Raw genomic sequence first — 15,246 nt, 5'->3', positions numbered from 1 at the left:
CTTTTCGTTTCTTTTCTTTTTTTTTCCCCAGGCAGTTTTTCTTAACGCAAAAGGTCCATTGTATCCGGCCTCGGGTCTAGGCAGGCAGTTGTCATCCCCTCTTCGTTCTGATCTCTCTGTGCCTCTGCTTGTTTGCTTGTTCGGGCCATTCCGTGACCCCCAGAGCCTCCGGGGACTCATGCCTCGGTCCGTGCCCTCCAGGCATCCACAGGCCCGCCCCCCCACTCCCCAACCCCCTCCCCACTCCCCAAACCCCCCCACACTCCCCCACCCCCCCCCCCCCCTGTGTTCCCTTTTCCACTTCTCTTGGGTGGGGTTCGGGTGGTGTGCCCCTGCATTGACTGTCCTTCCCTTTTGTTCATTTTCCTCTGGAGCTTTTAGGGGGTAGATATGAAATGTCACGAAGAGAGAGCCCTCTTTGGAAGCAGGAACAGTGTGTTCCCGCAGCCACTGTATTACTTTGTGCTGTGCCTGGCTTCCCAGTGAGCGAGGTGAGCTCGCTTACGTTGTATCGGAGCCTTGGATGGTTGGCAGAGGTGACTCAGTGTCGGTTTTTGATGTTAGTCCAGGGCTTAGGCTTTTCTGTAGCCTTTGTTCCAGAACATTGAGGTGACCGTGGAAATGTTGCTGCTGCCGGAAGGAAAACATTATTAGCGATGGCTTTTCACTAGGATGTCGGTGGTCTGCCTTTCACGTAAACTAATAATAGCCAAGTCATTCTAAGAGAACTGAAAGGGGCTAGCAGTCATTTTTAAAAATAGCATCTATTCTGCCAAAATGGTATTTCGTGTTCTTTTTTTTTTTTTTTGAATTGGAAAATATGGAAACATAAAAACAAGAATGACTCCTCTTAACCCCGCCATGCAAAAATAACCATTGTTTGGAGCTTGTTTCCTTTCAGTTTTTACATGGAGGTACATTTTTAAATGAAATTGGAATGACAACAGTAGCAAACCTTGTTTGAAACCATTCTCTGTGCCAGGAACTCTTTAAGCACTTTATGTGTATTATCTCATTCATTCATTCACAACTCTTTGAAGAAAGATGATCTCCATTTTACAGAAGAGGACACGGAGGCACAGAGAGGCTAAATCATTTTCCCAAAGCCACACAGCTCGTAAAAGCGGTGCCTAGACAGAAAGCAAAAGCAGTCTGTCTCTGGAGCCCAGGGTCTTGACTATTCCATGATACTATCTCACAGTAAAGATAACTTGGATTAAAGGTCATGGAATTTGCACTGTTAGCTGCGACTTGTATGGTTCCGTCTCTTTATAGATGAGGAAGTTGAAGCCCACAGACGTGACCTGATTTAGCTAACGACGTAACTAGTTACTGTCAGTGCCGAAACTGGAACATGCATCTCCTGATCCGCACAGTTCACGTGCACGCTGACTCTGGGTGATCCGTGAACCTTTGTCCACCCTGGGTCCCACCCTGAGACAGCTGCACCGTGCACTTGCCCTCGGGGCTGGCTCCGGATGACGTGGGGGACGCCCACAGCTTTCTCCCCAGCACGTATGTGAAATTTCACTTTGGGTTTAGGGAATGCATGGGCATCTGGTAACGATGTGTACACCTCGCCCTTCATTACCCTGCAGAGCGAGGGCTATAAAAAGCTATAAAAAGGTGTGACCCAACAATAGTTTCAACCTTCTACCCTCATCAGACATTTTCACCTGAGATTTGCTGACAAGCAGTGAGGTAGAATGATTTGAGCTCTGAATGCTGTTGCTTTCCCCAGCCTGGACCGTCGAGGACATGCCAAGCATTGTTATAGTTTTAAAGTGAGCCAGAAGTCAGCCAGCTCTCTGTGTGCAAACGCTCCTGGGTGTTCGAGGCTGTCCTGGCCCAGCAGTCTGTAAGGGAGGAGGCCGTTGCATTGCAACACCAGCGTTGGCTGGCCAGCTGCCGTGGGGCTGAGGATTAAAGGAAGAACGGGAGCTGATTTACTATTGCATTTGGGAAGGTAAGGTATAAAAGCCTCCGCATCTTCCAACTTGGTGGACTTCTCCAGAGCCAAGCAGGTTTCAGTGGATTTTTAAAAATAACTTAATCTGATCTTCGAGCTCCAGAGGGCAAAAGCGAGGTCTTCAGAGTGTCCCAGACAAAGTGGAGCAAAAAAGACAAGAGTGCATGATGATTGGTCAAAACTAATGCATGCCTTTAGAGATGAGGCTCACGGTTACCCCTAGAGATGGGGGTGATGTACTTGTGATGGAAGGGGGCACGGGGAGCTTCGGTTCTGGTTGTTGTTGTTGTTACTGTTTTTTACTAGGTCACGGTTATACAGTATGTCCAGTTTGTGACAGTTCATTGAGTATTGAGTTTTATTATTAAATGTGTTCTTTTCTGTATGTAAGTTATACTTCATTCAAAGTTTAAAAGTCCTTATTTGTGGGGTGCCTGAGTGGTTTGGTCAGTCAAGCATCTCATTTTTTATCGCGGCTCAGGTCTTGATCTTAGGGTTGTGAGTTCAAGCCCTGTGTTGGGCTCCACACTCACTGGGACTAGAGCCTACTTTAAAAAAAAAAAAAAAATCCTTATTTGTATTTGTGTTGTGTTGCTGCACGTTGATTGTCAGAAAAATCTCCATTTTTTTTTTCTTTTAATTTGGGAGAGAGCACGAGTGGGGGAGAGGGCAGAGAGAGAGAGAACTCCCAGGTTCAGGGTTCAGTCCCATGAACTGTGAGATCATGACCTGAGCCGAAACCAAGGGTCAGACGCTCAACTGCTGAACCATCCAGGTGCCCCAGAAAAGTTTTCATTTGGTTGAACCTGTTTGAAATGGTATAGAACTTACTACCCAGCTGTGGGGAAAACATCTCTGCCTGAAATTTTCAGGTCTGTATGGGAAGAACATCCAAGGTCACTGTCTTGATTCTATTAAAATATAACTTAAGTGATTTCGGAGTGACTCTCCTGGAATAAAGAATGATGTCATCTGAGTTCGGCAAACATTATCGATAGTCTCCTGTGAATAGGGACAGTGCTAGCACTACAGACCGGATGTAGGTATGACAAGTCTCTTCCCTAAAGGAGCCTGTAACCGGGATTGGGGGGGGGGGTTAAAATCCATAGATGAGTGATGCCAGGATGAGTCACGTGGCACCGTGAAAGCACCATGGAGGACCACAGAAAGAACAGGCAGCTTTCTGATGGACTAGGGAAAGCTTCGTGGAATAAGTGGGATTTTAAGTGGAGCTTCAAGAATATGTGGGATTTAAAAAAAAATTTTAAGTTTATCTATTTTTGAGAGAGAGCACAAGTGGAGAAGGGGCAGAGAGAGAGAGAGAGAGAGAATCAAAGCAGGCTGCAGGCTCCAGGCTCCGAGCTATCAGTGCAGAGCCCTACGCGGGGCTTGAACTCACAGACCATGAGCTTGTGACCTGAGACAAAGTCAGCGGCTTAACTGACTGAGCCACCCAGGCGCCCCTGGAATATGTGGGATTTTGATAACCAGAAGTGGATGGGTGGCAGGCATTGTGAATATCATTCATATGAGAAAATCCATAGGACATTCCCCTCCATTCTGGGAACTTTGGGTTGTAAGGTTCACTTGAGATGAATGTCATCCATTAGGTGCAAGGTGAGGCCTGAAAGGTAAGCTAGGGCCTTATAGTGGCTGGGTTGTATTATTCAATTTGGGAGGCTTTGGGGAACCAAAGAAAGTTTCTGAGAAGTAGAAAAGCATGATCAGATCAGTGAATCCCTGCAGTGATACAAATTTGTAGGCTCCTGATTGTGTGGTTACCACAGATTACCCTGTCTGCCCCAGATAAACATTTTCTAGATTTAGTGCATTCTCTGTTAATGTCATTTGAACCCATTCCTGTTTGGGTTCACTAGTGAGCCATAGATACAGAATTTCCTTGAGCTCCCTCTGGTCTTCTCTAGGACTTGAAGATGATTATCCCATACCTTCTTTATTCCCTACGCCCACCCGTCTGTCTTGATCAGGTGACGTCAGAATTCCTTTCTCCTTTTTTCTAGTCTTACAAGTGACTTGGCATTTATTTACTTCCAGCCTTTCCTATGTGACACTCTTCTGCCAGATAAAACACCCAGTGTCTCTTATTCATAGCAAAATTGTGTGTTGGAAGAGAGGGGCCAAGAAATAATGTTAACAAACTTTTGTAAGTTGTGTAGGAGGACTGACTCACCAGCCTGGGATTGTGTCCCACTATGCCATTGGGCTCCCTTCTCTGGGAGAAAGCACTGGGCAGGATTGTGCATGGGACAGAGTGTTAATACTTCATTGTTGGAAATGAACACATTCGAGTCTGGGTCACTTAGGCAGGGTGAGGTGTGTTAATATCTTATTAATATTTTGCTATTTCTGCCTACTGTTCCTTAAAAAAAAATAACTTGTGCTGAATATTGTCTCCCATTTGGTTTCCAGTGAGACTCTGTATCAAGGGATTATTCTAATCAAGAGGTAGTTAACTTGACAAATCAGATGCTTCAGTTTAGAGGTTACAAATCTTTCGAGGTTGTGTTCAGACTCTGCAAAGGCTTGTCTTTAGTCCTTTGGGGACACCTTGGTAGAGTGTCCTGACACAGACAGAGAACCCCATAAGGGTGACTTGAATTCAAATCCTGGCTCTTGATGTCTCAGTTTGTACATACATGGGTTTAACATAGTCTTTACTTGGCATGGGAGGATCAAACAAGACACATATCCATGGTACCTGGCATCCAGGCTCCCTTCGTCTTTCCCTTTCCCTTTCCCTTTCCCTTTGTCCTTTGTCCTTTGCCCTTGCCCTTGCCCTTGCCCTTGCCCTTGCCCTTTCCCTTTCCCTTTCCCTTTCCCTTTCCCTTTCCCTTTCCCTTTCCCTTTCCCTTTCCCTTTCCCTTTCCCGGCACAAACCTGTGGTGCTCAGTGATACTTTGCACTTCTTCCCCAGGTGGCCCTTGAGTGAGAAAGCCATTTCACAGGGTATTATCACTTGCTGTTCTTTTTTTTTGTAATCACTTCCGTTGTGGTTGGGTTATTTCCACCTGTACACACTGTCCTGTTACTCAGTAAAATTAATCTTGCATCATATTATCCCATCACATCTGCTTAATGATTCCAGCAAGAAAATAATTTCTTGTGTTGATGATGAATGTACCTGCTGGAACTTTTCCCTCATTCTTCTTCTTAAGTGATTGAGGTCTGAACTGGATGCATTTCCCACAGTGTCGAAATTCACCATGCGTGGAGCATGGCAGGCACCCTAGTTACCTGGGCATTTGAGGAAACTAGGACTGAGGGTAACCTTGTCCCATTATGCATTTCCCACCCTGGCAACTGACAATTACATGTAATCAGACAAAACATTGGAAGCCCTGGGAAACCTGAATCTCATAGTACACATGGATGCAGGAAGGAGTTGGGCTGTCCTCTGTTCAACTGGGAGAATAGTAGGGAGTTTTTATCTTAGGAATACTTGCAGTTTAAAGATCTGGGACCTGAAGTATGTCTGTAGTGTGTGCACAGCTTCTATCACAGTAACTGTGCCTTTGCCTTCAAGTCTTCAAGTGCTTCCTCCCTGTGTCTTTCAGGTAGAGCGACATGACATGAACACCCTAAGCCTGCCCCTGAACATTCGCCGAGGGGGGTCCGACACCAACCTCAACTTTGACGTACCGGATGGCATCCTGGACTTCCACAAGGTCAAACTCAGTGCGGACAGCCTGAAACAAAAAATTCTGAAGGTGACAGAGCAGATCAAAATCGAGCAGACGTCCCGCGACGGCAATGTTGCAGAGTATCTGAAACTAGTCAACAGCGCAGACAAGCAGCAGGCGGGCCGCATCAAGCAAGTCTTTGAGAAGAAGAATCAGAAGTCCGCTCACTCTATTGCCCAGCTTCAGAAGAAGTTAGAACAGTATCATAGAAAGCTCAGGGAGATCGAGCAGAATGGAGCCTCCAGAAGCGCAAAGGACATTGCCAAAGACAACCTGAAGGACGTGCCGCACTCCCTGAAAGATGCCCACGCAAAGTCTCGAACTGCTCCCCACGGCACGGAGTGCGGTAAATCGGGCATGCCGGGCGTGTCCCTCACCCCGCCCGTGTTCGTCTTCAATAAGTCCAGGGAGTTTGCCAACCTGATCCGGAATAAGTTTGGCAGCGCCGATAACATTGCTCACTTAAAAAATTCCCTGGAGGAATTTAGGCCTGAAGGGAGTCCGCGGGCCTATGGGGGCAGCGCCACCATTGTGAACAAACCCAAGTACGGCAGCGATGACGAGTGTTCGAGTGGCACGTCGGGCTCCGCCGACAGTAACGGGAACCAGTCCTTCGGGGCCAGCGGAGCCGGCACGCTGGACAGCCAGGGCAAGCTCACCATGATCCTGGAGGAGCTGAGGGAGATCAAGGACACCCAGGCACAGCTGGCCGAGGACATCGAGGCGCTGAAGGTGCAGTTTAAGAGAGAATACGGTTTTATTTCTCAGACGCTGCAAGAGGAAAGATACAGGTATGTCAGACTGTTCTCTTGGAATTCTTCTAGAAGCATGACCTACTAAGTGCAGAGAGATTGCTTGGAAGTGACACGCTCGTGGTTGTGTTTTCCATGAATATGGATGTGGATCAAAAAAACATTTAAATTTTTTTTTTTTTCAACGTTTATTTATTTTTGGGACAGAGAGAGACAGAGCATGAACGGGGGAGGGGCAGAGAGAGAGGGAGACACAGAATCGGAAACAGGCTCCAGGCTCTGAGCCATCAGCCCAGAGCCCGACGCGGGGCTCGAACTCCCGGACCGCGAGATCGTGACCTGGCTGAAGTCGGACGCTTAACCGACTGCGCCACCCAGGCGCCCCCCAAAAAACATTTAAAATCAGTAGTGTTTTCCATACTTCGTGATTCTAAACTTTATAGTTTGTGACGTACAGGTTGATACTTCAGAGAGAGTTGTGTGAGTCTGTTAAAATGTCGCTATATAGTCCGTAGCTCATGTGCACATGTGCACATGGAGTTCCTTCTTAAGCTCCAGTAGACTTCTGTCATAAAGTTTTGTTACACTAATTCATAGGTCTGTATTTTATTTTCCTCCATGATAACTGTCAAGTAAATGACCCATTGTATGGTTGGGGAACCTGGGTGACTCAGTTAGCTAAGCGTCCTACTTCGGCTCAGGTCATAATTTCGCGGTTTGTGAGTTTGAGCCCACATCAGGTCAGCGCAGAACCCACTTCGGATCCTCTGTCTACCTCTCTCTCTGCCCCTCCCCTGCACGCATATGCTCTCTGTTTCTGTCTCTCTCAAAAATAATAAATAACCATTTTAAAAAGAAATCACTGCATTGTTCAACAAGGTAGATTTTCTTTGGCACATTAATCTTCAAGTTTTTATATAGTGTACATTTTTTTTTTATTTTTTTTTCAACGTTTATTTATTTTTGGGACAGAGAGAGACAGAGCATGAACGGGGGAGGGGCAGAGAGAGAGGGAGACACAGAATCGGAAACAGGCTCCAGGCTCCGAGCCATCAGCCCAGAGCCTGACGCGGGGCTCGAACTCACGGACTGCGAGATCGTGACCTGTTTGAAGTCGGACGCTTAACCGACTGCGCCACCCAGGCGCCCCTAGTGTACATTTTTTTTATGTATGATATTTTGCTCACTAAACTTTTCACCATAAATAAAGAGTTTTCAAAAGAAATCTTAAGAGTAAAGTATAAATTCAAATCTTGTGGGTTATATTAGCTAATTTTATTTTTTTTATATTAGCTCATCTTTTTAAAGTTTATTTTGAGAGAGAGAGCACATGCACAAGTGGGGGAGGGACAGAGAGAAGGAGAGACAGAATCCCAGGCAGGCTCCACGCTGTCAGTCCAGAGCTCCATGCAGGGCTCAAACCCACGAACTAGGAGATCATCGCCTGAGCTGAGATCAAGAGTCCAATGCCTAACTGACTGCGCCGCCCAGGCACCCCTATATTAGCTACTTCTAAAAGGTATTTATAGGCTAGATTTTATGTGCCTATAACTAATTAATAAAAATATTAATAAGAAGTGATTTTCTACTATTTCTCAGTAAAAAGATTCCCCAAAGTTTTTGTTTTGTTTTTTTTTTTTTAAGATTTTAAGTAATCTGGGGCGCCTGGGTGGTGCAGTCGGTTAAGCGTCCGACTTCAGCCAGGTCACAATCTCGCGGTCCGGGAGTTCGAGCCCCGCGTCGGGCTCTGGGCTGATGGCTCAGAGCCTGGAGCCTGTTTCCGATTCTGTGTCTCCCTCTCTCTCTGCCCCTCCCCCGTTCATGCTCCGTCTCTCTCTGTCCCCAAAATAAATAAACGTTGGAAAAAAAAAAAAAAAAAGATTTTAAGTAATCTCTGTACTAGTGTGGGGCTTGAACCCACAACCCTGAGATCAAGAATCACATGCTTGCTATCAACTGAGCCAGCCAGGCGCCCCCAAAATTGTGGTTGTTTGTTTTGTTTTTTTGTTTTTAGTCAAAACGAACATGTTAACTTATAAAAATGTAGAGAAAAAGTTAAATGCCCATGGGACACCTGGGTGGCTCAGTCAGTTAAGCGTCCAAGTTTGGCTCAGGTCCTGATCTGGTGGTTCGTGAGTTTAAGCCCTGCATCAGGCTCTGTGCTGACAGTTCAGAGCCCAGAGCCCAGAGCCTGCTTCGGATTCTGTGTCTCTCTTTCTCTGCCCCTGCCCAGCTCACATGCTGTCTCTCTTTCTCTCAAAAATAAATAAAAATTTTAAAAATTAAAAAAATATTAAAAGCCCGTTACATATTGTAAGGTTAAACTTTAAATTTAACTTACATACTTTATATCTCAAAATGGTTTTAAATGTATTAATTTGTAAATGTGGCTTTTTTCAGCTCTTATATTCTATGAAACCATTTTTTAAAACTTTCAGCATACATCTTTGACTCTAGTGTCTTTCTCACATAACTATTTTTGAGTCACAGGTTTTCCAGAAAATACTTCAATTCCATCTGAATAGTTCGGGATATACTACTCTTTAGATCCAAATTTTATTCCAACTCACAAATACCTACTTATATAAATTTAGGGTAGTTTCCTCATTTGTCGTGTAGTTATGTTTGTGATTGTCCAAGGGTTAGCCTCTGACTGTATTGTTTGCTGTAAGAGATCTTTAAAAGGCGTTTATGCCAACATTGGGTACCTATGAAGTCCTATCTGAGAATAATTATTAAATCTTCATTAAATTACTTTTTTTAAAGTGTATTTATTTTTGAGAGAGAGAGCATGAGCGAGCATGTGGGGGAGGGGCAGAGAGAGAGGGAGACACAGAATCTGAAGCAGGCTCCAGGCTCTGAGCTGTCAGCACAGAGCCCGAAATGGGGCTCAATCTCACGAACTGTGAGATCATGACCTCAGCCAAAGTCGGACATTAAACCGACTGAGCCACCCAGGAACCCCTGCATGAAATTACTTTTTGATCTCACTTTTTTTCTTGAGGTATAATTGACATATAATCTGTCTCCCTCCCTCTGTCTCTCTCTCATATGATTCTGTCAGGTGACCTATATAAGCATCTAACGCTGACATTGATAGAAGTCATTGCAGGCTAATGCATTACCCAAATAGTGCTTCCTGTTTTCAAATAAACATTCTAAGTTTTCAAATATAAGACAAATCCCTCTTCTTTGAGGGAAATGGGAGGTGGGAATGACAATCTTTGTTCTTCTGTTACTTAAGATTTGGACTTTTGGAAATGCCACTTGTAAGTCATTTATAATTTCTTTATTTAAAAATGTTTTTTTTAAGTTTATTTATTTTTGAGAGAGAGAGAGAGGGAGAGGGAGTGCCTGAGTGGGGGAGGGGCCAGAAAAAGGGAGACAGAAGATCCGAAGTAGGCTCCATGCAGGGAGCACAGAGCCCAACGCCAGGCTTGAACTCACAAACCATGAGATCATGACCTGAGATCATGACAAGTTGGCCACTTAACTGACTGAGCCACCCAGGCTCCCTATAATTTCTAATGAGTTTAATGTTTTAAGTTCCAAGAATTGAAGCATGTTTTCAGAATCAGAGTATGCCTTGGGAAATGGAGTTAACTCTAGTGTAGAAGTTGGTTCTTTCCTTACGGGCTCTCTGGGCTTGAGAGCCATGCCTGTGAACCAGAAGGCGCTGTGCAGGCAGAAGGGGGTGGGGGGGACACCAGCAGGTCCTTGTCTTGAGCCGGACCCCAGACAGCCCTCCCTGTCCGTTGACCGGCACTGGTGAGTGCATCAGGCCTGTTGTGTCGTCACCGCAACTCCTCCTTACAGCAGCCCTTTTGGGCAATTCTTACTATTTTCCCCATTTCTCAGCTTGTCTGATGAGGTGGGGAAGCCAACTTAGGTGTGTGTGAAACCTCAGGAGTGAGGACGCAGAAGGTAATGTGACAGAGACCAGTGCTTTTAGCTGGAATTCACGGTTAGCCAAAAGCATGTTCCCTGTAGCTGGACGTATTCTTTTGGAAGCATAGTCTTCTGGGGAATGAAAACCAGGAGACCTTTGAAGTGTCACACTCAGAATCAGCTCCTGTCTTTGCAAAGGTACGAGCGACTGGAAGACCAGCTGCACGACCTGACGGATCTGCATCAGCACGAGACAGCCAACCTGAAGCAGGAGCTGGCCAGCATCGAGGAGAAGGTGGCCTACCAGGCCTATGAGCGCTCACGGGACATCCAGGTACCATTCCCTTCGCCGTCAGGCACTCAGCGCGGGCTCTTCCCAGCCTTTAAGTCGTTCAACGAACTCTAAATGCATTATCCCATAAACCCGACAGGATTCCTGGCACGTGCAGCAAAATGTTTTCTCTGCACAAACATTCTCTACCTTATTAACCCCATTAGCTCGTGTTCTAGGTGTCACTGAGTAAAGAGGCTAGTCTCTGTGTAGTTATTTTGATTAACAAATATTTATTATCTACCCAAGCCCATCGCCTATAACCTCTCCTCCCTCCCCGCCCCCTCCACCACCCCTACCAAAATTGCAAAACTTTTTAAATATGAGGCAAACCTTGCCTTCAGGAAGCTTACTGACTAGATGGGGAGTCAGGATTGGGTAACCTGCCAAACGGCTCAAGCAAACGTGAACAGGGGCCAAATTATGTGATCCAGACAGTAAAAGCCACAGGATTCAGACACACAGTGCCCAACAAGCTATGAACTGGTGGGACGGTTGGTCATTTTGCGGTCAGATACTAGATTTTAGTCCCAGGTCAGCCATTTACCAGTTATGTGACCCTGAGCAAGTCTTGGATATGTTTGCTCATCTGTAGACTAAAAATAGCTTGGATATTTGTAAGAATTTCAAGGACTTGAGTGCATACCATATACCATACGTTAGCAGAGCACTTGCCATGTCTCCCTTCTCTCTCCAGCTCCTCCTTACAATAACCCTTTCGGGCAGTTCTTACTATTTTCCCCATTTCTCAGCTGTGGAGACTAAGGCAGAGAGGTTAAGTGACTTGGATGAGGTTTTGTGGACAGTCCTTGAATAATGAACGTGAATGAATGTCCAGAAAGGGTGGGACTTGGCAGGGATCGGTAAGATCTGGATGGATGGATGGATGGATGGATGGATGGATGGAAGGAAGGAAGGAAGGAAGGAAGGAAGGAAGGAAGGAAGGAAGGGGTTGCTGAGTCAGTGTAAACAAAAGCACGTCTCGGGATTAATGTGATGGCAGCACTGTAGTGAAACAGCCCTAGTCTTCCTGAGTGCGTTTTTTTCCCTGCTACTAGAGGGTCTCTTTCTTTTCTTCTACTTTCACTGAGATAATTGACATACAACTTTGCATTAAAGTGTACAACATAATGATTTATATATAGAGCGCGAGCGAGCGCACGCAAAATGATCGCCTGAGTTAACATCCATCACCTCACATAATTAACACATTGTTTTCTTGCGATGAGAATTTTTAAGACCTACTCTCTTAACAGCTTTCGAATACGTAATACAGTACTGTTAACTGTAGTCATCTGCGTTACACATTACATCCTCATCTTATAACTAGAAGTTTGGACCTTTTGACCACTTTCACCCATTTCCCCTACCCTCCACCCCTGCCTCTAGGAACCACCAATCTGTTCTTTGTTTCTATGAGTGTTTGTTTTTTCAATTCCACATATAAGTGAGATCATACAGCTTGTTTGTCTTCCTCCGTCTGACTCCTCACTTAGCATCATGCCGTCAGAGTCCATCCACAAGTGACACATGGCCGCATAATATTCCATTGTGTATATGTGTACCACATTTCTTTATTCATCTGTTGATGGACTCAGGTTATTCTGTGTCTTGGCTGTTATAAATAATGCTGCTGTGAATATGGGGGTTCTCTTCTAGAAACTGGTTTCATTTCTTTCGGGTATATACTCAAAAGTGGAATTGCTGGATCATAGGGAGTTCTAGGTTTCATTTTTTAAGGAATTTCTATATTGTTTTCCATAGTGGCTGCAGCAATTTACATTCCTATTGATCTTCTTTTTTTCTTTTTTCAAAGTTTATTTATTTTTGAAAGAGAAAGGGAGAGAGGGACAGAGAGAGAGGGAGACAGAGAATCTCAAGCAGGCTCTTTCCTGTCTGTGCAGAGTCCGACACGGGGCTCGAACTCACAAACCGTGAGATCGTGACCTGAGCCGAGATGAAGAGTCAGTCGGTTAAGCATCCGACTCTTCATTTCAGCTCAGGTCACGATCTCACGGTTTGTGAGTTCGAGCCCCACGTCGGGCTCTGCACAGACAGGAAAGAGCCTGCTTGAGATTCTCTGTCTCCCTCTCTCTCTGCCCCTCCCCCACTCGTGCTTACTTGTTTTCTCTCTCTCTCTCAAAATAAATAAACTTTACAAAAAAAAAATAATTAAAAAGCAAGAAAGCACACTCTCCAAGTAGTGCTCAGCTCCATTTTTACGACTTGTCTTTGTAGGCAGTGGTGGTTTTCTCCAGCCATACTTTATGAGGGAGAGAACTGAAACATATAAAGGGAGATTTTTTTTCCCCCCACAGTGTGTGAGCTGGAGTTTCAGCTGCCCACGTTTTGTTCTTCTCTGTGTCGCAGGCTGTGAGCCTGTGCCAATCCCAGGCGTCTACTTGGATGTTTCTGGGATCCAGAGCATCAGGCGGAGCTGGTGGGAAACCTTCTACCTCTGAGGACCGAGGTGTGGGAGACACTAGGGAGGTTTTGCCCTTGCTCTGGGTTAGGAGACTTAGCATCACCATTGACTGGTTTAAAGAATGTGACCCATTTAAATGTTAGTAAGTGTTGCAGGGCGAACAGTGCAGTCAGTTTTATTAAAACATTCTGTTTTTAGAACACGCCTGGGATGCCACTGGATTATGTCTAAATATGTGGTTTTCTTATTTAGGGGATAGTTTGGGTTAGTGTTCTTTTTTTCCTTTTCTTTTTTAAAAAAAAAAACATACTTTAAAGATGAACGAGTAAGATAAAGTGAGGGACTTCAGAAAGCAAGCTTCACTATATAGAGTAGTTCATTTGAACATTTTTCTGGTTTCGTCTCCAGCTCACAAATGCAAAGAGGACATCTGTGTGTGTGACTATAGAGTCTTCTTTGTTCAGACAGTGAGAGTCCTGGCTCTACCGCTTACCGTGTGACTCTGGATAAGTTAGCTCCCTGGGCCTCAGTTTCCTTATCTGTAAAATGGAAATCTCATCAGTGAGCTTCACCTCAAAAGGCTGTCAGGAGGATTAAATGGATAATATACATAAAGTACTTAAATCTTCCTGACGCATAGCAGGCAGTCAAAAAATAAATGCCGGCCGTGTTTTCTGTTATATTGGTGAGGAGCCCTATTCCTCGGGGCTTTTCACAATCGGGCCCCCTCAAGTTCGTCTTCAGTTCGCGTTTGTTTTGTTCGTACAAGCAGGGTTCTACAGTGGGAAGAGCTGCTACAGGTGAGGGTGGCTGTTGTCCACAGGGAGGCAAGGGTTTTACTGTTTTAAGAAATTGAGTTTTGTTTTATTAGAATTCCCAATTAAAACAGGCTTAAGGATAATTCAGTCAGTTCTCTGTCCCTGTCCCCAGTTAAGTTAAACACTGGATTCAAAGAAGCGCTAAGAATCACGGGGCCATCACTTAGTGGGTGCTGTAACTAAAATTCCTTGCAACTCACTACTTAGTTTTCTTGGATCTTTCTTTTGGTAAAAAATTTGATAGCAGTTCCAAGGAATTCAGTTCTGGGATTAGTCTGTTTATATATGTAACGTGTGTACCCAATTAAAGATGAATGAATTTGCCAAAAATGTTGGTCTTTTGTCTTGTTCTGTCTGCTTTTCCCTGCCGCGTCTAAAAAAGAGGAGACCGTGAGCTCAAATAGTTGAAAAGAATTCGTGATCTCTGGGGCACGTGCCTGCTCTTTTAGGAGGCCAGCGCTTTTTTAGAATGTGAAAATCTGAAGGAGTTTTACCTTCTCTGTTTGTTGGTAACCCATGTCATGAAAGTTACTATAGTAACAGAGAACTCTGTTCTTTGGCCCATAGAGTATATTAGCGGAAGAAAAGCGGATCAGTGTTACAGCTGTTATGGTTGTTTAAAACCTGACAAGATGGCTGTGTTGTAACCAAGCAAGCACATGTTGGTAAACGAGTTAGACAGTAGGCTAGTGAACTAAAAAGGGGCTCGTTGTACCACCTCTAGTCAGGTCCTGTTCTCCCAAGAGGCACAGAGTTTCCTCTCATGAGCCTCATGCCTCCTTCCTGGCGCCTGTCTGCTCCCTGCTGCATGGCCGGCCCTTTGCTGGGGTAACAGCAGGTGGCCTAGTCCCCATTCTTGTGCAGCTGTGGTCTTCTGGTTGGGGGAGAGGGCTGGGGGAAACTTCACATCGTCCCATGGGGCAGGGACGGCTTCCCAGGTGGGACCTGAGAGGGGAGGGAGATCCACCGGTGAGGAGGGGAGGGAGTGGGGAACCAAACGTTTCAGGCACAGTATATACATGTACAAAGGCCCCGAACATGCTCCTTTTCCAAACTTTAAAAAGCCAGCATGGCCAGAGCATGGTGAGTGGGGCAGGGGGGGGTGGAGACTGGGAGGGGAGAGAAATGGGCCCCTAAAGATAGATGCTGTAGGTTGCATCGACATGGCTGGGGACGGATTAGCGGAAATGAGTGTCTGGTGGGAGGAACCGGCTGAGCCAGGTGCTGTTTTCCGAGGAAGGGAGCACCAGAAGGGAAACAGGACTGATGGCAGGTGCAGGAGAGGGTGCGGTATGTGAATCCACACTTGGACATGTTGCATTCCAGGTGCTTCTGAGAAGCTCAGAGGGGGATGTCAAGGAG

At 45.5% G+C, this 15,246-nt stretch overlaps 1 protein-coding gene across 3 annotated transcripts in view; it reads left to right on the top strand.

Annotated features, from left to right (window-relative positions):
- Positions 1-15,246, top strand: part of TMCC3 (transmembrane and coiled-coil domain family 3) — a 60,628-nt gene that overhangs the window by 41,541 nt on the left and 3,841 nt on the right. For all 3 annotated transcript variants that reach the window (XM_030323402.1, XM_030323403.1, XM_030323405.1), the window contains exons 2-3: positions 5,545-6,461; positions 10,509-10,644. In XM_030323402.1, the coding sequence (XP_030179262.1) occupies positions 5,545-6,461; positions 10,509-10,644 (1,053 nt within the window). The remainder of the gene's footprint in view (positions 1-5,544; positions 6,462-10,508; positions 10,645-15,246) is intronic.

This window comes from Lynx canadensis, chromosome B4, assembly GCF_007474595.2.
Source record: "Lynx canadensis isolate LIC74 chromosome B4, mLynCan4.pri.v2, whole genome shotgun sequence".
Classification (NCBI taxonomy): domain Eukaryota; kingdom Metazoa; phylum Chordata; class Mammalia; order Carnivora; family Felidae; genus Lynx; species Lynx canadensis.
This window is presented reverse-complemented; position numbering and strand designations above follow the sequence as displayed.